The 26,399-nt window shown below is 40.2% G+C and overlaps 1 protein-coding gene across 1 annotated transcript in view; it reads right to left on the bottom strand.

The window, feature by feature from the left end:
* Nucleotides 1-26,399, bottom strand: part of CTTNBP2 (cortactin binding protein 2) — a 170,514-nt gene that overhangs the window by 62,572 nt on the left and 81,543 nt on the right. Inside the window, exons 7-9 of the mRNA XM_083366677.1 lie at nt 18,046-18,196; nt 5,856-6,104; nt 4,468-4,585 (exon numbers count right to left, since the gene is read on the bottom strand). Coding sequence (XP_083222803.1) covers nt 4,468-4,585; nt 5,856-6,104; nt 18,046-18,196 — 518 coding nt within the window. The remainder of the gene's footprint in view (nt 1-4,467; nt 4,586-5,855; nt 6,105-18,045; nt 18,197-26,399) is intronic.

Below are 26,399 nucleotides of genomic sequence, written 5' to 3'. Positions count from 1 at the left end.
AGGGTTTGGTAATTGTAATGGTTGTTAGGCGGTCGGAAAGCATGTGACCAGGTAGGCCTATCAACTGCACTCACTTTGGAAGGGTGTGGCATGATGCACGATACAGGGTATAAAAACCTATGCAAAAATTGAATCAGGTGTGAACTGTGGGATTTTCCATTACCAAGAGTTCCACCAGCTTTTGCAAAAACTTTAATAAAGCTTGTTTTGTTTTCTAACACCCTAGGAGTTGAATTTTTATTCCTCACAGTACAAAAAAAAAACCAGAAAGGCCATTGCTTCCCCTATTTTAAATTTCAAGAATATCCTACCATATTATTATTGTTCTAGCCAAATCATAATTTCTACATCTTCTGAAGGTTCTTGCTTTAATATTAACTTACTCTATTGTATATCAGCTTTCCCTAACTTGGCATCCTTCAAATATATTGGGATTACAAATCCTACAATTCCCAGAGAGCTCATCTTTACTAGTGTTTATGGTAACTGTCATCCAACTTATATATACAAGCCACCTAATTGAGGAATGATCAACTAAAAACAAATGCACAAAAAAAGCAGAAGTAGGATTTTTTCTTCTGTTCTGATAATCCCAAAATAAAAATATGTTTACTTAGGATACTTAGTAAAATATATATGCATTTCTACTGATCATTTCTTAATAAGCTGCCTGAGTGCGCACACACACCCATACCCACTTCAGCTCTAAAAGGAACAAAAAGAGAAATTTATTGGAATCATTTGATTATCTTTTATCCCCACACGCTCCTGCCAATTTTTGCTGGTCCATGAAATGGGATGGCATTCAAATGTGTATGGTTAGGGAAGAAAGTCTTAAAATATCTTAAAATTATTTTCTTTAGCACAACCTATATTCTGCACCCCCTTCATGGATTACTGCCTTGTCGTGGCGAAGGGGCTTGCGTAATTCAATGAAGCTATGAGCTATGCTGTGCAGGGCCACCCAAGACGGAAAGGTCATAGCAGAGAGTTCTGACAAAACGTGATCCACTGGAGAAGGAAATGGCAAACCACTCCAGTATCTTTGCCATGAAAACCCTATGGACAGTACCAAAAGGCAAAACGATATGACGCTGGAAGAGGAGCCCCTCAGGTCGGAAGGCGTCCAATATGCTAATGGGGAAGAGCAGAGGGCTAGTACTAGTAGCACCAGAAAGAATGAAGCGACTGGGCCAAAGCCGAAAGGACGCTCAGCTGTGGATATGTCTGGTGGTAAACGGAAAGTCCGATGCTGTAAAGATTTTTTCTCCATAGGAACCTGGAATGTAAGATCCATGAATCAAGGAAAGCTGGACGTGGTCAAACAAGAGATGACAAGACTAAACATTGACATCTTAGCTCTGCCAAACCACAATGCTCACAAGAAGAGCATATATGGTGAATTTTCTCTGACTGGAGAAGCACCAATCTTTTCAAAGGATGCAACTCATGTTTGCATTTGAATACCATGATTATAAACTGGCAAGAAGCCATGAGCAATGCAATCGAGAATAGCCTCAGTGAAAAACCCTGAACAACCATAAGATTGGTCTGCAAAATTGAAATAATGATATCCTCTCACTGAATTAGCTTGAGAAAATATAAATTCAGCATGAAATAATAAGCGTGATTTTGACAACTTTTCTTTAATGTAAATGGGACATAAAGGAATGTGATTAGTGCTAAAATGATTACTGGAAATATCATGAATAATCAACAGTGCTCTAATGTGCCTTCAGTCTGTACTTTTGTTGTTGTTAGTTGTGAAGTCATGTCTGACCCATCGCAACCCCATGGAGAATTTTCCTCCAGGCCTTCCTATCCTCTACCATCTTCTGGAGTCCATTTAAGCTCACGCCTACTGCTTCAGTGACTCCATCCAGCCACCTCATTCTCTGTCGTCCCCTTCTTCTATTGCCCTCAATTTTTCCCAGCATTAGGCTCTTCTCCAGTGAATCCTTCCTTCTCATTAGGTGGCCAAAGTATTTGAGTTTCAACTTCAGGATCTGGCCTTCTAAAGAGCAGTCAGGGTTGATCTCCTCTAGGACTGACTGGTTTGAATGCCTTGCAGTCCAAGGGACTCGCAGGAGTCTTCTCCAGCACCATAGTTCAAAGACCTCAATTCTTTGGCACTCAGCCTTTCTTATGGTCCAACTTTCACAGTCTGTACTATGTATGGCTAAAACTTATGGCAAGGCAAGTTTGAAAATCTTTGACAAGGATGGCTCAAGAGCAGGGCTTTTTTTCTCATAGGACTCTCAGAACGGAGTTCCGGCACCTTTTTTGGATGGAACCTTGTAGGGTAGGCAAGGAGGGTTGTATGACATGTGTGAGTTCCGGCACCTTTTTCCTTTACAAAACAAGCACTGCTCAAGAGAAATGAGTGCAAACCATAAAAAGAGATACATGGTGAATGTCCGAAATGTAATAGCATATATTACCTTAAATTTACAAAACCCACCCTTATTTTAAAAATATGTTATGCTATCTCTATAGAGAGGTATACATCCTGTTTTCCTCAAGAAGCTTCAAATGGCACAGAGAGCTTTACCTTTTCAACTTTTCTCACGAAACAGTTCTGTAAAGTAGGTTGGATTGATCCTTGGCTGTTTTCACATGATGTGAACAGCCTACTCCATTCCAACATTCTTCCTGAAGACTGAATTCTCTCACCTCACCTCTTTTTCTTCTTTTGCCAGAGCAAGTCCAAATAAAAGCATCAGTGCGCTATAACAACAGTTATCACCATTATGGAGAGCCTCAGATGAGCTACCTGCGTCTTATCTATTTTCATACCATGTTTTCCCAAAAATAAGCCCCTCCCCTAAACTAAGACCTACCCTGATTTTTTGTGGGGGGGGAGAGAGGGCTAATATAAGCCCTACCCCAAAATAAGCCCTAGTTAGGACCCTGCCCACTCCATCCCACCTTGCTGCCACAATGGGGTAGGAGGCTGTGCAGCATACCATGCCACTGCCACTATAACAAGGCAAGGCAGGTGGGGGAGGGGGTGGAGCTGTCCCACACTTTTCTCACCCGCTTACCGGTACTTCAGCTCCCCGCCAGACCATTTCTTGATTGGCGACCTTTCACTCCCCTCCTGAACTGGACTGCCCTGTTATGGCAGATGGGATGGGGGGAGTAGGCCCGGTCCCCCTCTGCCGTTTTGGAGCCAGGGGGGGAGTGATGGTGAATGGCTCCACTACCACTGCGTACCGCTGGAGGGGCTGTCTTTAAGCTTCATCCCACAGATCACCTGCCTGGGCACAGCCGCTGCCTCTTTGTCCTCCATCAACTCTCCCAGGCCACCTGCCTCCAATAGCCCTTTGTCACCTATCTCACAGAGAATGGAGAACGAAGAATGCAGTGGCTTTGTGCAGGGATGCAAAGCAGAGAACAGCACTTGCTTACTGCCTGCATTGTCCACCATCTCCCTTCTCCCTTCTAGAAACAGCAGCCCCATTTCCTGCCGCTTCTCCTCCCAGCGCAGCTCCTCCCGCTTCCCAAAAACATTTCTTTGCTAACCTGCTTTACAGCTCTGGCATATTTCTCTTCTACTGCAGGGAAACGGAGTTTGTGGGACTAAAAAAAGTTCAGTCAGACCTTCCAACTTCTTGCAAAATCTTTTTTTTTCACTGATCAAGGAATGGCCTGGCAGGGGGGGGGATGAAGTACTGGTAAACAGGTACAAGGTGCATGAGGCAGCTCCACCCCCTCCATCTGCCTCGCCTCATTGTGATGACAGTGGCGCAATGTGCCACGTGGCCTCTTGCCACAAGCGGCACAGCAGAAGTGGGTCAGCAGCCATGTGAGCTGCTGGACGGGGCTGTTGGTACCACCGCCACGAGGCAAGGCAGGTGTCACAAAAAATATAAGACACCCCCAAAATTAAGATCTAATGCCTCTTTTAGAGGCAAAAATAATATAAGAGAGGGTCTTACTTTTGGGGAAACATGGTAGTCCCATTATTTTTCACTAGCCGTGGGAGGGAGCACAAAAAATTCCAGAAAGAAATTTACTAGAGCAGCTTCATATCTCAAGGGCTGCCTAGGATGGTCTTTTGATCTTTGGAAAGGTAAGGATAATTTATGCTCCATCAGTATTTTGGGCAAGGATGACTAGGGGAAGCCTGATTTAATTCTGAACAAATTAGATCTATTTGGGGCTACATTTAATCTCTAAAAACTATTATATCATTTGATAGTGTCATGACAATCTCTCTGCAACTACAAGATCTAGTCAAGCATCTCAAATGAACAGGACCAGTGAGTGGACTTGGACAATACCATAACTATTCCATCATTAAGGCTTTCCACCAGAGAACATTCTCTATTGTCAGGTTACATAGAAATAGAGAGAAGTCTTAACATCTGTAATTAGTAGGATATTCTGCATTACATGGGAATTATGCATATTTTATGTGTTTTACAGAAACACTCTGGTACTCATATAACACTGTTAACTTACTCAAGTTCTCTAGAAGATGTTTACAATCATCAGTAGCAACATCATGTAGTGTTCGGTTGCACTTATCTTTTCTTTCAGCCTCCAGTCCCCCATGGCTACATAAAACTTCTAGGCAGCTCTGGAAAATTAGTAACAATATAGTTTGAAGGATACAAGGGATTGGTATGAACTGGATTCAGCTTTTATAATTTTTTAAAATGAATGCTTCTCATCACCCAAACAAGTTATATATAAAAAGAACTAGCTTTCCATTTTTCAGCATGGGATTCCATGAATTTATATTGCATATTGCAACAATATTGCATATTGCACACACACACATACATAAAACAAAATGTTTTCTTTTTAATTACAAGCAAAACATACCTAATACTTATGCAGAAAATAAATAGACTGGATTAATTACAAGCCCCATTATTCCTAAGGAGTAAATATACCAGATGAACTTTGAAGAATGATAGAAATTATAGTGTTTATCAAAAGGCTCTGGGTTGAAGACCATGGTACAGGTTTTTTTATGATACAACTGAATAGGAAAAATAGGAAAAATATATGCCACAGAACCCAGATTTGAAAAAGTGATCCTCTGCATTCATTTACTGTAGCGGGGAAAGATGATTTATAGATGTGTCAAAAGCCCAATGAGTTGATTGTAATATCCGTTTAAAAGTCTAAGAAGTATTTTGCTTTAATGTGGAAACAAGGCAGTTTATAAACAGGCAATTTTTCACAGTCTGCACATATAGCCATTACTACTGTGGAGTCCACTGCAGTTTATATAATAGCCAAGTAGCACTCTAGTTTGTGTTGGCTCTTTTAGAAAGACACTATGTGAAGGGGCAATAGGGGTACAAGATCTATGACTTATTCATCTAATTTAGTCTTTCCAATTATACCCAGCTAAAATGTTTCTATTAGGTCCCTTAGAGGATAAGGAATAGCATAGAATTTAGACAGTAATCTTATAAGCCAACAATTAGGAAACCAACCATCTCTATTGTTGGTTCCACAAGGCACAACACTGGCCACAATTGTTAAAATACAAATATGTGGATTAGATTAATACTAATTGCTTTATTTTCCTTTGGTGGCAATAAATCTGTAAAGGATTTTCATGTTTGTCTTTTGTTAGATAATTTTGAATTCTATAATGTAGGATATTTACTTCAACCATCATTCCAGTCTTAAAACTGGTTTACATTCTCCTTCATCTTCATGACAACACATTCATATTTTTTATCCCTAAACTAACCTTGTCCCCTATTTAAATAGCATCCTAAATTAAGATAAAATTTGGCCTCAAATATATCAGCCATGCATACCAGTGCAATTGTCATTTAAATCTGATGCCCAACATCCTAAACAATGTGCTAGATAGACAAATTGACCTTAAAGCCTTTTGATGCTGCAATGTGGGCTGCAGTCCAGCCATCTTTGTTTTCACAGTTGATGAGATCTGCAGGAACAACAGGATTTGCTTTATAGCTAAAGAAATCTTCACTCCCTAAGCTCAAGATGTTGTTAGCATCTGCTTCATTCTCAAAGCTTCCATCTCCTGATTTTCCATAATACATCAAAAACTTTAGGCAATCAACATTATCAGCATCAACAGCAGCATGAAATGGAGTCCAGCCATCCTAGATCAATTAAAAACAAATTTAAAACAAGTTCAGGATCCTTAATAAATGAATTAGTACCATGAATGAATGAATGCACAAATAAGCAAACATTTTCTTAAACCTGTTCTCTTCTAAATATCTCATGTTTTTGCAATACTTTTGGTAAAGACTCCCTCTACTACCTTCCATATATCAGAATCTAATCGGAAAAGAAAATGCTTTATCTGACTTTTTGACCACAGCTGCTTTTAGAAAGAGAGAAAGAGACTATAAATTAGGGAATAGGGCAAAATGAGTCTAATGAGTGCAAAGGATGCTTTTAGCTCTATGAAGCAAAATAAGATCACCGATAATAATGTCTTGTATTCCTAGGAAATGTAGAAAAAATATCACCACATGGAAACATTGATGCAGGTATAAACACATGCTTACTGTCAGAATCCATTTATATCACATTCATAAATTTTAAAACATTATCCCCCCCCCCCGGATTCTGCCATCTCCCGAGGAAGGAGCGAATGTGGATTCAGCCTGCCTTAGGTTATTTCAAAGACCAAGGGAAACCTTTTGAACTGGGGGAACAAAGGGGAGGGTTAGGGAATGAGGCATCTGGCCTGTGTCTCCATTTGAATCTGTAAAGGAAGAAGGCAATAACCATAAAGATTCGAAGTTTCCTTTTTCCCACGAAAGGGATGACATGAAGTAAATGATGGGGGGCTGACCACATGGGGTTGAGGGAAGTGGGGTTGAACCGGGAACTCCTTATAAAGTCTCAATCTGTAAAACTATACCAGGTCCCGTCTTGTATTTCCACAACCAAACATGTCCTAGTAAAAATTCCTTTTGGACTAGAGCTGACTCCAAGAGTTTTTGTTTTCCTAAGATGTGAATTGGGGTGGGTCCTGACACTTACTAAAGAGAATTTCTATTGTTTGGAGAAATGCATTTTGCATTTGTTTTAATTTCAGCTTTATTTTATGCATTTCCCACCAACTTCTAGAAATATGAGGTATGATCTTTCATACAGTATGTCCCTGCTTAAAAACTGTAGCCTCTATTACAGTTATAACAGTTTATAACATATATGCTGATTCTGTTTTTTAAAGGCAATTATTATGACCAAAACAAGTATTTTTAATTCATACCTTCACTTAGATCTAAATGGGGCATCGCCACCCAAAGACATTGCAGGTGATAAAACTCTATTGGTTCACCTCTACTAGTGAGCTACACAATACTGAAATACTAAGATAGTATAAGAAATCCTTGAGGAAGCCACCTATATTTCTTTTTCCCCTTTTCCTTTTAATTTTCTAGCAGTTTCAGAAGTAAAACAGACACATTAATTTGGGCAAAAGTAGAGCTAGATCTGTAAGGGACGTGGTGGCTCAGTGGGTTAGGACGCTGAGCTTGACGATCAGATGGTTGGCAGTTTGGCGGGTCAAATTCCAAGTGCCGCGTAACAGAGTGAGTGCCTGTTACTCATCCCAGCTTCTGCCAACCTAGCAGTTTGAAAGCACGTAAAAATGCAAGTAGAAAAATAGGGACCACTAAAGTGGGAAGGTAACAGTGTTCCGTGCGCCTTTGGCGTCTAGTCATGCCGGCCACATGACCATGGAGACGTCCTCGGACAAGCGCTGGCTCTTCGGCTTTGAAACGGAGATGAGCACCGGCCCCTAGAGTTGGAAACGACTAGCACGCATGTGCGGGGGAACCTTTACCTTTAGAGCTAGATCTAGGGATAAATATATGGATGATTCCTCACCATGCTGGCTGGAAATTTTAAAAACTGCATTTTAAACTCTAAAGAATATCTGTTCAAGGGCTCCGGCAGATCACATGTATTTGGGGCAGATTTCCAACTTATTGTTCTTTATTGAATAAAATAAACTATCTTGGTAAGATATAAGTTACCGTATATACTTGAGTATAAGCAGACTTGAGTATAAGCCGAGACCCCTAATTTTACCCCAAAAAACTGGAAAAAGTTATTGACTCAAGTATAAGCCGAGGCTGGGAAATGCAGCAGCTGGAGGCTGGATCCCCCGAAAGACGTCTCTGCTGAGATGAGAGAACGGGGCGGTGGAGTGCTCCACCGAGAGAATGGGGCGGCTTGCTGTTCTCTCGGTGCAGCACGGCAGAGGCTGGATCTCGCGAAAGAAGTCTCTGCCGAGAGAATGGGTGGCAAGTCTCCACCACCCCATTCTCTCAGCGGAGCGCTCCACCGCCCCATTCTCTCGGCAGCTTGCCACCCCGTTCTCTCATCTCAGCAGAGACGTCTTTCAGGAGATCCAGCCTCTGCCGTGCTGCACCGAGAAAACAGCAAGCCGCCCCATTCTCTCGGCGGAGCACTCCACCACCCCATTCTCTCGGCGGCTTGCCACCCTGTTCTCTCATCTCGGTGGAGACTTCTTTCGGGGATCCAGCCTCTGTCGCCCCCTTTTCTCAGCTGGGCTCTGCCGAGATGAGAGAATGGGGCAGCAAGCCGCTGAGAGAATGGGGCAGTGGAGCGCTCCGCCGAGAGAATGGGGTGGCTTGCTGTTGGTGCGGTGCGACGTGGCAGAGGCTGGATCCCCCGAAAGAAGTCTCTGCCGAAAGAATGGGCAGCAAGCCTCCACTGCCCCATACTTGGCGGAGTGCTCCACCGCCTCATTCTCTTGTCTCAGCGGAGACTTCTTTCGGGGGATGTAGCCTCTGCCGCCCCCTTTTCTCAGCTGAGAGAATGGGGCAGTGGAGCGCTCTGCCGAGAGAATGGGGTGGCTTGCTGTTGGCGTGGTGCGGCGTGGCAGAGGTTGGATCCCACGAAAGAAGTCTTCGCCAAGAAAATGGGCGCTGAGACGAGAGAATGAGGCGTTGGAGCGCTCCACGAAGTATGAGGCGGTGGGCAAGCTTCCACCGCCCCATACTTCGCGGAGCGCTCCACCGCCTCATTCTCTCGCTCAGCGGATAGTCCGGATGGTGGATAAGCAGCCCCAAACAAGTTCCAAAGGAATGCAAGCTGTCCTGCAGGCTCAGGGAGCATCAGTGTCAGCGCAAACTATCCGTCGACATTTAAATGAAATGAAACGCTATGGCAGGAGACCCTGGAGGACCCCACTGCTGACAAAGAGACATAAAAAAGCAAGATTACAGTTTGCAAAAATGTACTTGAGTAAGCCAAAATCCTTCTGGGAAAACGTCTTGTGGACAGATGAGACCAAGATAGAGCTTTTTGGTAAAGCACATAATTCTCCTGTTTACTGAAAACGAAATGAGGCCTACAAAGAAAAGAACACAGTACCTACAGTGAAATGTGGTGGAGGTTCAATGATGTTTTGGGGTTGTTTTGCTGCCTCTGGCACTGGGTGCCTTGAATGTGTGCAAGGCTTCATGAAATCTGAGGATTACCAAAGGATTTTGGGTCGCACTGTAGAGCCCAGTGTCAGAAAGCTGGGTTTGCGTCCGAGATCTTGGGTCTTCCAGCAGGACAATGACCCCAAACATACGTCAAAAAGTACCCAGAAATGGATGGCAAGAAAGCGCTGGAGAGTTCTGAAGTGGCCAGCAATGAGTCCAGATCTGAATCCCATTGAACATCTGTGGAGAGATGTTCCAAATTGCTGTTGGAAAAAGGCGCCCTTCCAATAAGAGAGACCTGGAGCAGTTTACAAAGGAAGAGTGGTCCAAAATTCCGGGTGAGAGGTGTAAGAAGCTTATTGATGGTTATAAGAAGCGACTGATTTCAGTTATTTTTTCCAAAGGGTGTGCAACCAAATATTAAGTTAAGGGTGCCAATAATTTTGTCCAGCCCATTTTTGGAGTTTTGTTTGAGATTATGTCCAATTTGCTTTTTTTTCCTCTTTTTTGTTGTGTTCCAATACACACAAAGGGAATAAACCTGTGTATAACAAAACATGTGTTCCTGCAATACTTTTCTGTAAGAAATACTTGATTTTCTGGAAAAACTTCTGCGGTGCCAACAATTTCGGCCATGACTGTACCCAATTCCAGCAACCGTTCCCTATATGTTTTAGCCTCCAGCCCCCTAATCATCTTTGTTGCTCTTCTCTGTACCCTTTCTAGAGTCTCAACATCTTTTTTACATCGTGGTGACCAAAACTGGATGCAGTATTCCAGGTGTGGCCTTACCAAAGCATTGTAAAGTGGTATTAGTACTTCACTTGATCTTGATTCTATCCCTCTGTTAATGCAGCCTAGCACTGTGTTGGCTTTTTTGGCAGCTGCAGCACACTGCTGGCTCATATTGAAGTGATTGTCTACTAAGACTCCGAGTTCCCTCTCACAGTTACTACTATTGAGCAAGGTACCACCTATACAATACCTATGCATTTGATTTTTCCTGCCTAAATGTAGAACCTTACTTTTTTCACCATTGAATTTCATTTTGTTAGATAGTGCCCAGTGTTCAAGTCTGTCCAGATCCTTCTGTATCTTAAGCCTATCTTCTGGAGTATCGGCTATTCCTGCCAGCTTGGTGTCGTCTGCAAATTTGATGAGTTCCCCATCTATCCCCTCATCCAAATCATTAATGAAGATATTGAAGAGCACTGGGCCCAGAACAGAGCCCTGGGGCACCCCACTACACACTTCCTTCCATGTAGATGTGGTTCCATTGAGGACCACACGCTGAGTACGGCCTGTCAGCCAGCTACGAATCCATCTGGTGGTAATGCTATCTATATCTAACCCACATTTTTCTATCTTATCAAGTAGTAGGTTGTGATCTACTTTATCAAATGCCTTACTGAAGTCCAAGTAAATTATATCTACAGCATTCCTCTGGTCCACTAGTTTTGTCACTGGGTCAAAGAATGTAATAAGATTTGTCTGGCATGATCTGTTTTTGACAAACCCATGTTGACTTTTAGTGATGACTTTGTTTGCATCAAGGTGTTCGCTGATTTCTTGTTTGATTATCTTTTCCAGAATCTTCCCAGTTATTGAGGTCAGGCTGATAGGTCTGTAGTTTCCTGGATCTATTTTTTTCCCTTTTTTGAAGATGGGAACTACATCAGCTCTCTTCCAGTCCTCTGGTAGTTCCTCAGTGCTCCAGGATCTCTGAAAAATATAGTTCAGTGGTTCTGAGATCACGTCTGCCAGTTCCTTGAGAACCTTGGGGTGTAATCCATCTGGTCCTGGTGATTGGAACTCATCTACGCTGGACAGGTGCTCACTTACCATTTTCTTGCCTATCTTAACTTGCGTTTCTATTCTGTTTTTTATGGCACTGGTTTGGGTAGGTTGGACTGTTTTTTCCCTTTGTGTAAAGAAAGATGCAAAAAACGAATTAAATAGTTCTGCTTTCTCCCTATTTCTTGTCACCTTCTTGCCACTTTCCCCCACTAATGGACCAATCATTTCCTTAACTTTTTTCTTGTTTTTTATATGTTGAAAGAAGCATTTTTTGTTATTTTTGACTTTGGTCACAAGCCTTAGTTCATTTTGAGCCTTAGCTTTCCTCACTTCATCTTTGCAGGCACGGGCTATTTGCTGATATTCTGACTTAGTTATGTGCCCCTTTTTCCAATTCTTATACTTGTCCTTTTTATCTTTCAATTTATCAGAGAGTTCTTTATGCAGCCATGCTGGTTTCTTTTGAGAACTGTTATTTTTCTTCTTTGTTGGTATTGTACTAGACTGGGCCTTTATTATCTCACTTTTCAAAATTTCCCAAGCTTCTTGAGTTGTTTTCCCCTTTAGGATTCTCATCCATGGAATTCTTCCCATGGTCTCTCTAAGTTTATTGAAATTAGCTCTTTTAAAGTCCAAGACTCTAGTTTGGCTGTGTTCTATTGCTTGTGCCTCCAGAATGTTGAATTCCAATATTGCATGATCACTTCCCCCCAAGGTTCCTGTGGCTTCGACACCTTCTATCATTTCATCTCTGTTTGTGAGAATTAAATCCAATATGGCTAATCCCCTAGTTCCCTTCCCTACTTTTTTGGGAGAGAAAGTTGTCTGCTAGGTTTGACAGGAATCTGTTTGATCTTCCACTTGGTGCAGATTTTGTCTCCCAGTTGATATCAGGGTAATTAAAGTCCCCCATTACTATTGTGATGTGCTTCTTACATACCTTAGTTAGCTGACTAGCAAAAAGTTCATCTATTTCCTCTGCTTGGTTGGGCGGCCTATAGTATACACCTATGGCAATGTCATTTTTTTCACCTTTTATATTGACCCAAATGCTTTCAAGTTTACAGTTTTCATCATTGTTGTGCTCTATTTCTATAGAGATAAAGTTATTTCTTATATATAGAGCAACTCCTCCTCCTCTTTTGTTTAGTCTGTTTCTTTTAAATAGTTTAAATCCCTCTAGCTGTGTGTTCCATTTGTAGGTTTCGTCCCACCATGTTTCCGTAATGGCAACAATATCATATCTGCCCTGATTTACCTGAATTTCTACTTCACCCTGCTTACTGTTCATACTCTGTGCATTAGTGTATAGACATTTGAGTCCTTTATGACTGACCCTGTGTTTACTTGCTGCATAACTTGTGTGGTTCCTGGATTTCCCTATTTTCTTAGATTGCCGGGGACAGTGATGTTCTGTATCAATTAACTCACTATCCCCATTATTTAGTTTAAATGTTCCTCCAAAAAAGCTGTGATTTTATTGCCAAGTAACTCAGTCCCTTTCTTGGATGGATGCAGACCATCTCTTTTATACATTTTTTCATTGGACCAGCTACAGACATCATGACTAATATAACCAAAGCCTTCTCCTTTACACCACTCCTTTAGCCACATATTAAATTCTGCTATACGCTGGCCTTTTCCATTTTGCTCCTTATACACTGGTAAAACCTCTGAAAAAGTAAGCCTACAGCCTATTCTGCTAAGTTCCTGCCCCAAGCTCTGGAAATCATTCTGCACAGAGAGTACATCTTTTTGGGACAGATCATTAGTGCCAAGATGTACAATAGCCTCCACATCACAGTCCTTGCTGGCATTCTTGATTATTTTAAAAATACGCTTCTTGTCCCTACTGGCAGTAGCACCTGGAAGACACCTGACCTCTTTCAAAACCTCTGTGTCCTTTCCTAAGTTTACATCCCTTATAATTGAATCACCAACCAGAAGGTGGCTTCTCTTTTTGGATGCCTTTCTGTTCTTGCATGACTGGTGTGTAATACCAGATTCACACTTCTCCCTGTCGAAAACAAGTTTTTCATCTTGGACCACGATCCCCTGCTTATTTGAGTTATTATCACATATACCTTTACCTGTCTCCTTAATGTCCTTATTAAGGTCAGAAAGGGCACTGTATCTGTTGTGCAGGGACACAGTGAAAGCTTTGGGTTGATGGTTCACAGATCTCACCCTGCCAGATCCCACGGTTGTCCACACTGCCCTTCTCCTGCAGGATCTTTGTGGTAGAGGGGGCTGATAGCACCGAGGCTCAATAGGGTAGAAGGGCTGAACTGGACACCTAATTTCTGCCTGAAGAGCACAGATTACAGACCCTAGATAAATAATCTGTCCTTGTAGACTAGTGATTTGTTTACAGATAGGACAGTTTCCAAGTTTGAAAAGGATACTGCGAAAGACAGCTGCAAAACAGGTGTTGCACTGAACTAAGCCAGAAATGCTGAGTTACAACGAATCTCAGATGCACATGCCCTGAATGTACCGCTTCTGTTTTTGATATTTAGTTATATAATTCCTTTTTTGGTGCAGCCCTTGCAAAACGTACAGCATGGAGCACTTCCCAGCAGCTCTGAAAGTTGAAATTCTGCTGAAAAGCGATGGAGATCCAATGAGGAAGGACCCCAAATACAGTTCAAATACAATGCAAACCAATCAGGGCTCTAGCTCTGAAAGTTGAAATTCTGTAGTAATACTGTATATCCCTTAAAATATCCCTGAATTCAGGAATTGCACTTGAATTTTGAAGAAAAAGAAAAAAATTCCCCCAATGTGGAATTCAGTATTTCAAAGCTACGCAAGTTGCAAATCTTATTTCTCTGCTTTGAAATAATAAATCAATGGGTTTATTTGCTGAATATATATCTGCTTTGAAATTAGTGGATTTATTTCTGAACATTTAAGATAGTACTGTCAGAGCATAACAAAAACACTCATATATGTAAGATTAAACATTGCATTACATACATACATACATACATATATATATATATATATATATATATATATATATATATATATATATATATATATATATAGCCCTGATAATGTAACATGCAGCACAATCAGATTCTATCAAATCTGCACAATACTGTATATAGTGCTACTTTGCAAAATGCAATAGCCCATTATGAAAGCCACTGTAGCCACAGACTACATATATACACATGTTTGAATGCTTGTGCCTAGATATAGAAACATATACTGTATGGAGAGGAGAATATGGATATTTAAAGCAGTTGATTCATTATATATTGTATAGTGCAATACACTCCTTTCAATGGAGCAACAATTCATCTGATTCAAGATTCATCTTTATTCATTGTGTCCTTTGTAAATATGGCTTTAAAGTGTAGCAATGTCTTCAGTGGTTCATAATACAAAATTAGTAACTCTATGTAGAAAATGATGACCACCTTCAATTAAGGCGGGGAGAGCAATAAAAGGACCTTGCCTTATTGTAATGTGACGTGTCCAAGATTTTGTTGCAGAGGTAAGACAAAACTCTACCACACAGAGATTATGCAAATAAAGATAACAGAAGAATTGTGAACAATGTCACTTCTCATCTTATAGCTGCCAAGTATGAGAATAAGAAAAATAGTTATTTCAGGAATCTTAGAGGAAAAGTGCCAATTGAAAGTTGTTTAAGGCAGTGGTCTCCAAACTTTGTGGCTTGCCAGCCAGTCGGGGGAGGAGGAGATAAATAGGTCCTTGTGAATGATAGGCAGGCACACGTGAGAATATGCAGCTCCATTTGTGTGAGCTTCACGTGGAAGCGCAAGATAGGTGCCACTTGCATGAGGGTAGCTTCGCACGCAAGTGCAAGTAGGCCACTGCACGATTTTGCCTGCTACCTGCACAGCCAGATTCCAAACAAGCGGTGGCCTGGTAGTGGCCTGTGGCCCAGGGGTTGGGGATTCCTGGTTTAAGGTTTGCCATATAAAAATGAAATATTTATTTTATTCCAAAAATGTCATGAATAGGGTATTTATAGTGAGTAGAGTAGATATGAGTAGATATAGAACAGAATACAGAATAACAGAGTTGGAAGGGACCTTAGATATCTTGTAGTCCAACATCCTTCTCAGGCTGAAAACCCTATACCATTTCAGACAAATGGCTGTCCAGTCTCTTCTTAAAAACTTCCAGTGTTGAAGCATTCACAACTTCTGGAGGCAAGTTGTTCCACTGATTAATTGTTCTAACTGTCAGGAAATTTCTCCTTAGTTCTAGGTTGCTTCTTTCCTTGATTAGTTTCCATCCATTGCTTCTTGTCCTGCCTTCAGGTGCTTTGGAGAATAGCTTGACTCCCTCTTCTTTGTGGCAAACCTTGAGATATCAGAACACTGCTATCATGTCACCCTTAGTGCTCCTCTTCATTAAACTAGACATATCCAATCCCAGCAACTGTTCTTTATATGTTTTAGCCTGCAGTCCCCTGATCATCTTTGTTGCTCTTCTCTGCACTCTTTGTAGACTCTCAACATCTTTTTTACATTGTAGTGATCAAAAGTGGATGCGATACTTCAAGTATGACCTTACCAAGGCATTATAAAGTGGTACCAACATTTCACATGATCTTGTATGTTAATGCAGTCTAGAACTATGTTGGCTTTTTTGGCAGCTGCAGCACACTGCTGGCTCATATTTAAATGATTATCCACAAGGACTCCAAGAGCCCTCTCACAGAAACTACTATTGAGCCTGGTACCACCTATGCTATACCTGTGTATTTGGTTTTTCTTGCCTAAATGTAGAAACTTACTTTTTTCACCACTGAATTTCATTTTGTTAGATAGCGCCCAATGTTCAAGAATGTCAAGATCCTTCTGTATCTTAAGCCTATCTTCTGAAGTGTTGGCTATTCCTGCCAGCTTGGTGTTGTTTGCAAATTTGATGAGTTCCTCATCTATCCCCTCATCCAAATCATTGATGAAGAGGTTGAAGAGCACTGGGCCTAGAACAGAGCCCTGGGGCACCCCACTACACACTTCTCTCCATGTAGATGCGGTTCCATTGAGGACCACACACTGGATACAGCTGGTCAGCCAGCTACGAATCCATCTGGTGGTGATCCTGTCTAACCCACACTTTTTTATCTTATCAAGTAGTAGGTTGTGGTCTACTTTATCAAATGCCTTACTGAAATCCAAGTAAATTATATCCACAGCATTCCTTTGGTCCACTTATTTTGTCACTTTATCAAAGAATGCAATAAGATTTGTCTGGCATGATCTGTTTCTGACAAATGTTGGCTTTTGGTTATGATTTTGTTTGCCTTTAGATGTTTCCTGTTTCGTTGCTTGGTTCCTCTCCAGAATCTTCCCAGGTATTGAGGTCAGGCTGATAGGTCTGTAGTTTCCTGGATCTATTTTTTCCTTTTTTGAAGATGGGAACTACATTAGCTCTTTCCAGTCCTCTGGTAGTTCCCCAGTGCTATAAGATCTTTGAAAGATATAGTTCACTGGTTCTGAGATCACATCTGCTAGGTCCTTCAGAACCTTGGGGTGTAATCTATCTGGTCCTCATGATTTGAACTTGTCTAGGGTGGACAGGTACTCACCATTTTCTTGCCTATTTTACCTTGTATTCCTAATCTGTTTTTTATGGTACTGTTTTTGATAGGTTGGACTGTTTTTTTTCCCTTTTGTATAAAGATGGATGCAAAAAATGAGTTAAGCAGTTCCTGTTGCTTGTCACCTTCTTGCCACTTTCTCCCACTAATGAACCAACATTTCCTTGACTTTTGTCTTGTTTCTTTACATGCTGAAAGCAGCTTTTTTTGGTTAATTTTGACTTTTGTTGCAAGCCTTAGTTCATTTTGAGTCTTAGTTTTTCTCACTTCATCTTTGCAGGCTTGGGCTATTTGCTGATATTCTACCTTAGTTATGTGCCCCTCTTTCCACTTTTTATATTTGTCCTTTTTGTCTTTCAATTTATCAGAGTTTGTTATGCAGCCATGCTTGTTTCTTTTGAGAGCTGTTATTTTTCTTGTTCACTGGTACTGTGCTAGCCTGGGCTTTTATAATCTCATTTGTCAAAGTTTCCCAAGCTTCTTGGGTTGTTTTCCCCTTGAGGATTCTCATTCATGGAATCCTTCTCAAGCTCTCTCTAAGTTTATTGAAATTAGCTCTCTTAAAGTCCAAGACTCTAATTGACTTTGTTCTGTTGCTTGTGCTTGCATAATGTTGAATCCCAAAATTGCATGATCACTCCCCAAAGGTTCCAGTAACTTCAACACCTTCTAATTTCATCTCTGTTATTGAGAATTAAATCCAATATGGCTGATCCCCTAGTTCCCTTCTCTACTTTTTGAAAAACAATGTTGTGTTTTAGGTTATTAGCAGTCACTCTTAGCCCATCATATCTTGTAGGGTTCCTGTGGGGAAGAATAGCACTATATAGACATGTCTTGAATTCCTGAACAAAAGGGAGGCTATGTGGAGCAGTGGGCTAATGCCTCCTTAAGTAACACCAGCTGCCTGCAATTAGTGCAGGTTCGCATCCCACCAGGCTCAAGGTTGACTCAGCCTTCCATCGTTCCAAGGTAGGTAAAATGAGGACCCAGATTGTTGGGGGCAATTAAGCTGACTTTGTAATAATGCTGCTTGGGGGGTGGGGTGAAAGCCCTAATAAGCAGGCATATACATAGAATGAAGGCTACTGCTAAGCTTCTAAGCCGCCCTGAGTCTTCGGAGAAGGGCGGGATATAAATGGAATTAAAATTAAAAAAAATAAGTCTAAAAAACAAACCCACAAAAATAAGATACATCTCAGCAGAAATATTGACTGAGAAAGAATTCAGACTTACAGAGGTATTTGCACTTCTATCTGCTCCAGCTTCCAGTAAAAGTTTGACACATTCAATATTTCCATTTCTACAGGCCAAATATAAAGGAGTCTCTCCTTTTTCAGCAGCATGATTAACATTGGCATGATACATGATTAATAATTCTGCAGATCTAAGGAAAGAAAAAATGACAAAAGAGGATTAGGAAAAATAAAAGATCTGCAAAAACACCTGACCTTTACAATGTCATTCATCTACAATCTTTTTAAGCATGCACACATTTAAACTGGGTCAATCAGTTATATAAACTGGCTAGGTAAATTTAATACATAAATAAATCAGAGCATGGAACAATTCAGTCCCAAACAAACAGTGCTCCTATAAGATATAAGAAGCAAGCATAAATAAAGAACTCCAAACAAACAAACAAAAAACTACACAGGAACAAATATTTAAAAATGCACTGTTTGCAAGAATATATAAGAGAGACTATAATATTAAAAGGAGATACAGAATTTTAAATATCCATATTCAATTTTTCTGTCTACAAAAACATTTGCATAGAGAGATGTAATTTAATATAAATGGGATAGCTGAGAGTAAAACAGTCCTTAATTCAAGACTCTTTGTTGCTCATTGTTGTTAATTACCACTAATTGTGTACTTTTTCCAATTTTCTTAAAAACATTCAACTATACTTCCTCAAGAAGAACAGCAGACTTTGACAAAATGCGGCTTCAAAGAAATACCATTTATCAATTATTTTTCTACAGAATCCTAGATGACTGGCCAAAATAGATTTGAAGGAAATATTATGCCATACAGTTCCAAGCCTACTCACTGTGTTTAAATCACAGGTTATCTTCCCATTTTTTTTAAACTTTTGAGACAGCCTGTTATATTTACTATGAATTTTGCATATTCCTTTGATTTTAAATGATATCTACTTACTCTGTGCTTTACATATTGCTAATATTATTGGCTATTTAAGATGTCATAAGCTAAAGAAGACTGAGAACACCTCATGAGCTTAAGAAGGAAGGAATTTTTGACCAATTCTTCTGCAAAATATAATCAGTAAAAATAGGTTTCCTGTAAATACATAATATAGGAATATTGGGAAAAGCCTAGCTCCCTAATCCAGTCTTGAGAAGTCTTAGGGCTAGTCCACATGACCAGCCTTCACCTGTGGAAGAATGGGCCACTGCCTTAAGGGCAGGGTTTATACAGCATCATTATTGCTCTGCACCCAGCCCACTGGGAAAACAATACCTGTAGTCTTTTTCAGTTATGTATCATAAATAACATTTTCTGACATGAATTGTTCAAGCAGTGCTATCTGGTTCATCTCTGAATTATATTTCATTGCAGACAAGCTTCCTCATTCCAACTGGTTACTGTGCATTATGGAAGGAAGCAGGACTCCATTAAGGGCAACAATGGAGTCCCTCGACCCTGCAATTGCTTAACTGACAAACATTGTGTCAGAACCTGGTTGTTGGGAGGGGGTGATTTCTTTCTTCTTGTGGGTTCTGCCATAATCCTGGGGGGAGGAGGGGCTATGGGTGCTCAATGTATCCTCTCTGCTTTCCTCTGTCTGCTTGCTCTTTGATCTGTTTCCTTTGATGCCTGCCTGGGGTTCCTCCAGCCATCTGCGAAGACCTAACAGCCTTGGGAATGGCGCCTTATCAACCCTGTTCCCACAGTGGATTCACACCCTGGGGATTGGGCCATTTGAACTAGCCAGATAGACTATTGGGGTGGGGTTTGCCATTTACTCTTTTAACTTATTGATTCGCACGGAAAACACTCAGATGCTGTCTTCTATTCCTGCTGTCAACTTCTCCTAATAAAAGTTCATTTTGAAATGAAGCTGTTCCAGGAGTTCTGCTTTCTTGGGAAGAGGGATTGAGGCAGGTCCTTACACGTTGAAAATAAACCTCTCCAACTGTTATTTAAGATTCGAATTTCAAAAAATAAAGCTGGATTAAAAAAGAGTTTTCTGGAAGATAGTGACTACTATTTGCATGTCTTTCTCAGACAGTGCTCAGCATGACAGCATCAAATATGAAAGTGCAGAATGGAAAAGTTGTGCCTATAAGTATCTTGTGGTTAAAGAAAGCATGATAAAGCACATTACAGACAAAAAGCAAATCCTTCTGGCAGAGTTAAAATTCACTTTACGTCCACATATGGCAATTCTACAGTAGTTAATTCTGATGCCTAAGCCAAATCCCTTTCCAGAATCTTTTCAATATGAGTTCTAAATACTTCAGCCTTACTACTTGGTCTCTCAGTCGGAACTGATTACACCTGAGTTATTGGATAAGGATTCACAGAAAAATGTTAACTAACTGCACTGTCTTCAGATTATGCACTATAAGAACTATTAAATACATTTCAAATGTTTTGAATCCATTTCTGCTTTGTATTTATAATTTTTGCACCATTCAAAGATTCTTTTTAGTTACATGGATCCACTGGGGTCCTTAACCTTTTTCTCCCATGGATCTCTTTGAAAATCTGGTCAAATCTATAAAACCATTATCAGAAAAAGTATATTTAAATACATAAAGTAATAAAAAGTAAGTTATAATTTTTCCCCATCATAGTTCAGGGATCCTCTGAAATCTATCCATGGACACTCAGGAGTCCATGAACCAGAGGTTAAAAACCCTTACACACACTCTAACACACACCCAGCACAGCAGCTCCCATCTTTGATTCAATTATAAGGAAGTGTTTATACCATGAACTAAAAAGCAACATAAGTGTGAGTGTGTAGAAAAGGGATCAGCAGAGCAAGAACTAGCCCAACCAATTTGAAATAAGTTTAAGATGAGATAATATTCATGCATGAAACAGAGAAAAAAGTGTCTATTACAGCAGAGGCCCCCAACCTTTTGGGTGCCAGGGACTGGTTCCCTGGAGAGTTTTTTCCATGGACTGGATGGTGTGTAGTTTTGTATGCTGCCTGCAACTTGCGGATGGGGCTTTGCTTGTTTGTGAGGACCAGTTGCTGGCATGCTGCAGCCCGGTACTGGTCCATGGACTGGGGGTTGGGGACCCCTGTATTACAGGAAGACTTAATCAAAGGATCTAAAGATATATAAGAATTTTTCAGAATGAAGGAGGACCTTTCAAAATATCAGAGAATTGAGATAAGAGGAAAAGCAATGAAAGTAACATAGTCCTCAACTTATGACCACAATTTGGGCCAGAATTTTTGCTTTTAAGCAAGGCAGTTGTTAAGTGAGTCATGCCCAATTTTATGACCGTTTTGCCATGGTTAAGTGAATCACTGCAGTTGTTAATGCATGCAATCATTAAGAGAATCTAGCTTCGCCATTGACTTTGTTTGCTGGACACCATACAGTCATACATCTAAACTGGCAATCTGTGGAATATAAACAGGGTTGTCACAGGTCAGGGATCAGTTGAGAAGACAACTCTGCAGAAAAACCTGCACCACCCTTCTCTGAATTATGTACAATTCCAATATTTACAGCCTCTCAATGATTTGTGATTACAAAGCATCATTACTGTCCCTAGAATAGAAAATGGTGCATTGAACACATATATTACAATTACAGATATAAGTAAAAAGCAGGCATAAAAGACAATAGCTTACATAGCAAATAATATAATAGAAATAATATTGGTGATCAACTAGGTTAGCACCAATCTGGAGCCATAGGTGAGATGACTAGAACAAATAGAAGGACAGAATTGTGGTTTCAATGAAGCAGCAACAGTGGTGGGATTTAGCCGATTTGCACAAGTTCGGCAGAACCGGTAGCTAATTTTTGTAGCCGAGGCCCAGAATGGACTTCCGGAAGCGGCATCCACACAAAGAACCAGTTGTTCACATATATGAATCCCACCACTGAGTGGCAATATTAACTATTGCAGAGAGATGTTGAGGGAAAAATAACAACATCAATTTCAGTCAGAATTCACACATGATGAAATTGAATTATCAGTAAAAAGTAGATCTTTGCAAAACTGTGATTAATAAAATTGATAGATACTGGAATATTGAAAATGAGCAGATACCAGAACTTTTTCTCAATAATGCTTTATTTTAAAAGTGATAAGAGAAATCCACTGAGCAAGAAGTATGATGCTTTCTGATGAGAAAGGCAGGTCTAAAGTCACTTGTTGCTGCTATAACATTTTTGTACACTGCTCTGCATTGCTTTAACACCACTGTTTCTTTAAGCTTAGAATAATTTGGACAGAATGGGAGCAAGTAAGCATTTCTATTGTTACAATAAGTACACTGAAATATACAAAAAATGGGCTGCAACTTATCTACAGATGCAGTTGACAAAACATACACTAACTACCTTTGAGTGCTGTAATTCTAGTTTAGTAGGAAAAACTTCTAAAACATCTATTACAATCATTGCAATGTGATGTAATAAATTGTTCTGCTATTTATGTCAGAGATACAGATTGGCTAAACAATGCATAAATGGTCTTTCATTTTATTCCTAGACACATGCACAGGTTTTGTGTCCCTCAATATTTAAGGCTACATTTCCAATAATTCTTGAAAATCTTTTAATTATGCTGGATGAAGCCTATGGGTATTCTAGTTTAAATATTTGGAAGGTATCTGCCTTAACAGAAGTAACATGATTGTTCTTAGTGTTAATTGCATTTTAAAGTTTAATTGTATTTAAAGAGGGGGGGAAACCCAACTCACCCCACTTATCCACCCAGTCCTCAGTATTCATTTTTAAGAGCAGAAGCAAAGTGCCCACTGATAGAAAGTTTTAATGAGTGAGAGTTCCTGCTTTGGCAAATGTGGCATTGTGAAGTTTCCATTCTGTTTTGTTGTAAACAGGAAGCCTTCCCTTAACTCAGACATGTCAAACACAAGGCCCGGGGGCCAGATCCGGCCGTGAAGTGGTTTCATGCGGCCCGCGAAGCCATCCTGGAAACAGTGAGGGAACGGCCCCCACTGCCTTGGCCCTGGCCCAGAGACCCTCCTTCTGCCAGAGACCCTCAGATCTGTCCCACTCCTGCCCAGGCCCCCATAGGCACCCTTGATGCAAATGATGTAGAGCTGGCCATGCCCACCCAGTAAGCCATACGCACTTTAGCCACACCCACCCAGTAGTCCACACCCACCCAGGCCACACCCACCCGGCCCCCTGAGGGCAATCACAATGCTGATGCGGCCCTCAATGAAATTGAGTTTGACACCCCTGCCTTAACTGATCTCCTTCCTGGGGGGAAATTCTGGATATTACAATTCAAAATATCTGAAAAAATTTGATGCAAAGGAAAGTAGTGTGGTTGGATTGTGACTTCCTTTTCTTTTCTTACTGCCATCTAGAAACCCAAATATCTTGCTCACTTGACTGCCACAATACACTCTGCCTGGGCTACCCATGAGAAGTGTTCAGAACCTTAACTGCTGGACAGGCTGCTGACTGCTAGCAACACTGAGAATGTATGGCTCTTGGGCTGAAAACCTTGCACTGTTGCCAATCAAGCAGAATTTAGGTGTCGGTGTAGTGTGGCAGATTGCTTGTGGCCTGAATAACCTCTCACCTATCTCAAAATAAATATGCCTTGATGAAGCAGAAAAGAAAACCTTTTAAAGAGGCCCTCACTTTTTAATGTCTCTGGGACTCTCAGTAGAGCTCCTTCACTTCTTTTACTTTCAGTTTATGCCAGGTTCTCTCTCACGAGCTACACTCAGCCCCTTGCTCTTTCTCCTTTTATAAAGGGAATATTTTCCTGTAATAAATGGCTTTTATTAACAGCATTTTAGTTATTAGATTACAATTGTTTATCAATTATTGTTGGTTGCACCCAATATTTACACTGGATTTGGAATTTTTATCCACCTGTCAAGTCCTTCAGAATGGCCTGATGGTGTTATTTGATGGTGTTAAAGATATTGGCGGAGGATGTAAGTTGTTCCTAATAAATTTGCCTTTTGCAATTAACCAATGGTGATTTTGTCAATCCTGATAGTGTTCAAGGAGTGCTTCAGTTTTAGGGGGGGATTGTACCCAAGGCACCTGTTATTATTGATAGTGTCCTTGCTTTCTTTTTCCACTGTCCATCTACTTCTACTTGCAGATTTGTATTTGTATTTTGTTATGTTCTTCAGTTCTTTCTCTTTCTCTTTCTGCTGTTTCCAGGTATGCCACATCCAGTACTCAGATGTTTTTGTCTTTCTTATCAACAACTATTAAATCTGGGACATTGTCTGGCAGATGTTTGCTTGTCTGTTTGACTTCTAAAGTCCCAGAGTACCTTGGCTTCTTCATTTTCTTCATTTTTTTCTATTTTGTGGTGACACCAGTTCTTGCTTGCAGGCAAGTGGTATTTCTTGTCATTATAAGTATATTTATAAAAACATTGAATACTCTGTTCATGAATCACATGAATCTCCACCATTTGTGGGAATAATGGCTGAGAACATAACTACACCTGAAAGATCCACTGAATGAATTATCTGAATATCTGAAATGCCTGCAGATTAACTAAACAAGATAAAGAGGGACTGTAACATGGAATTGTCCAAATTTATCAATCTCAGAATTCATGCCACTAGGTTAAACCAGGAGCCAACAGAATAACTTTTATTAACCTATATGAAAAATGAATTCTCCCCAGGTTGAACTTTTTGCCTACATGTTCAAGTGAAGAATATCAAAGGTTTGGTGATTCCAAGTGGGAGATTTGGATGATTCTAACAAAAAGACTAATTTTTGGTTCCTATTATATAAGCCTTTTAGTGGATTGTCCTATTCCTTTTCACTACCACATTCCCATATAGTTTTTGATAGCTATTTGGGCAAATTATAAGGAAGAAAAAAGAAAATGCTTTGGGGATGCTGTGGTTGTAGGATTAAATCACTAATCCTCCTAGGAAATTTAAGCTCTTAACAGTTCTACTGTAACGGTAGTTTAGAAGCTACTTATTTTCACATGTGGTGGACTTGTAGAAATATAAAAGCTTTATGGATTAAAATTTGGTGGAACATTCAAAAGATTTTTAAGAGAAAGATAAAGTTTTCCCCGCAATTGTTTTTATTGGGCATTGTTGTAGATTGTGATGTTAAAGAAACTAACTTGATGTTGAACATGATAACAGCAGCAAGGTTACTGGTGGGACAATATTGGAAGAAGGATAGTTTGCCCACTGTAGAAGAATGGGTGTTTAAAGTTTCGAATCTTGCAGAAATGTCTAAGATTTCTGCTTATCTAAAGGATCATTCACAGGAAAGATATATTTCAGTTTGGAGGAGATGGATAAATTATATTCAAAACAAATATGGGACTAAAAAGTATCATTTAGTTTATGAGTAGATTTTAGTGGGATATTGTTATTGGTATGTTGTTTGTAGTTATGTTAAAAGAGAGTTAAAGCGCATTATGAATTTGGTTAATTGTATATTATGCATAATTTTTATTTAGAATATGATTATTGTAACTATAATCCTGTATTTAGCTCTGGGAAGTGGGGGGGGAAGTGGGTGGGTTTGGGGTGGGAGGGATTTGGGGATATATTGTAAAATTTTGTTTTTGTAAAACTCTTTAATAAAAAAAACAGTTCTACTGTAACAATACATTTAAATGTAGAGGGTGTTATTGCCACTTAGGTGGCTTATGGACCTAATCCTTTTATTCTTATCATTAGAGAATGGCTCTTCTTTATCTATGATGTTGGAGTCCAAGTGAAAGTAATTCATAGTTATATGAACATGAGATAGACGAGCAGGACAATAACTTGAAGAGATAGCTTTGGAAGCCAGGGGCATAGTAAGCTCTTTCTTTGGCTGATGTACTTATTGTTGACTTTCTTTTTTGTGAATTTGTTCTTATTTAAAAAGGAAGGCCCCATTTAAGAGGGCTTCTGAATCAGATTGAGGCCTATAGAGAAATTTGGAAATGTCTTCTACTTTTTAGATTTCTGTGAACAGACTACAACGTAGTCAGCACGCTGAATCATTTAGAAGAGATCTATCCCAAAGGTTTGCTTTAAAAGAATGTTCACTTGCATTTTGCTTCTATGTTTCCCTCGGGATAACTGAGGCATAGCCTGATGATAGTCCTTTCTCTAATGTATTATTCCTGATTAGGAAATGAGTCCATTAAATCCTTCCAGAGTTGTGATGCATAATTCATTTCAGAGGCACTGAGAGGTGTAGATTGAAGGCATGTCAAACTCATGATGTCATGTGATGTCACGTGACGTATCATGACTTTTTCCCCATTGCCGGCAATGGGGTGGGCGTAGTTTCAGTGTGACGCATCCGGCCCATGGGCTGGCAGTTTGACATGCCTGTACTATTGGAATTCCCATCCCCTTCCCTGATTTTCATACTATTGGAATCTATGATTGT

The sequence above is a fragment of the Vipera ursinii genome, assembly GCF_947247035.1.
Source record: "Vipera ursinii genome assembly, chromosome: 6".
Classification (NCBI taxonomy): domain Eukaryota; kingdom Metazoa; phylum Chordata; class Lepidosauria; order Squamata; family Viperidae; genus Vipera; species Vipera ursinii.
Note: the sequence above shows the minus strand (reverse complement) of the source record. Positions and strands in the feature narration are given on the sequence as shown.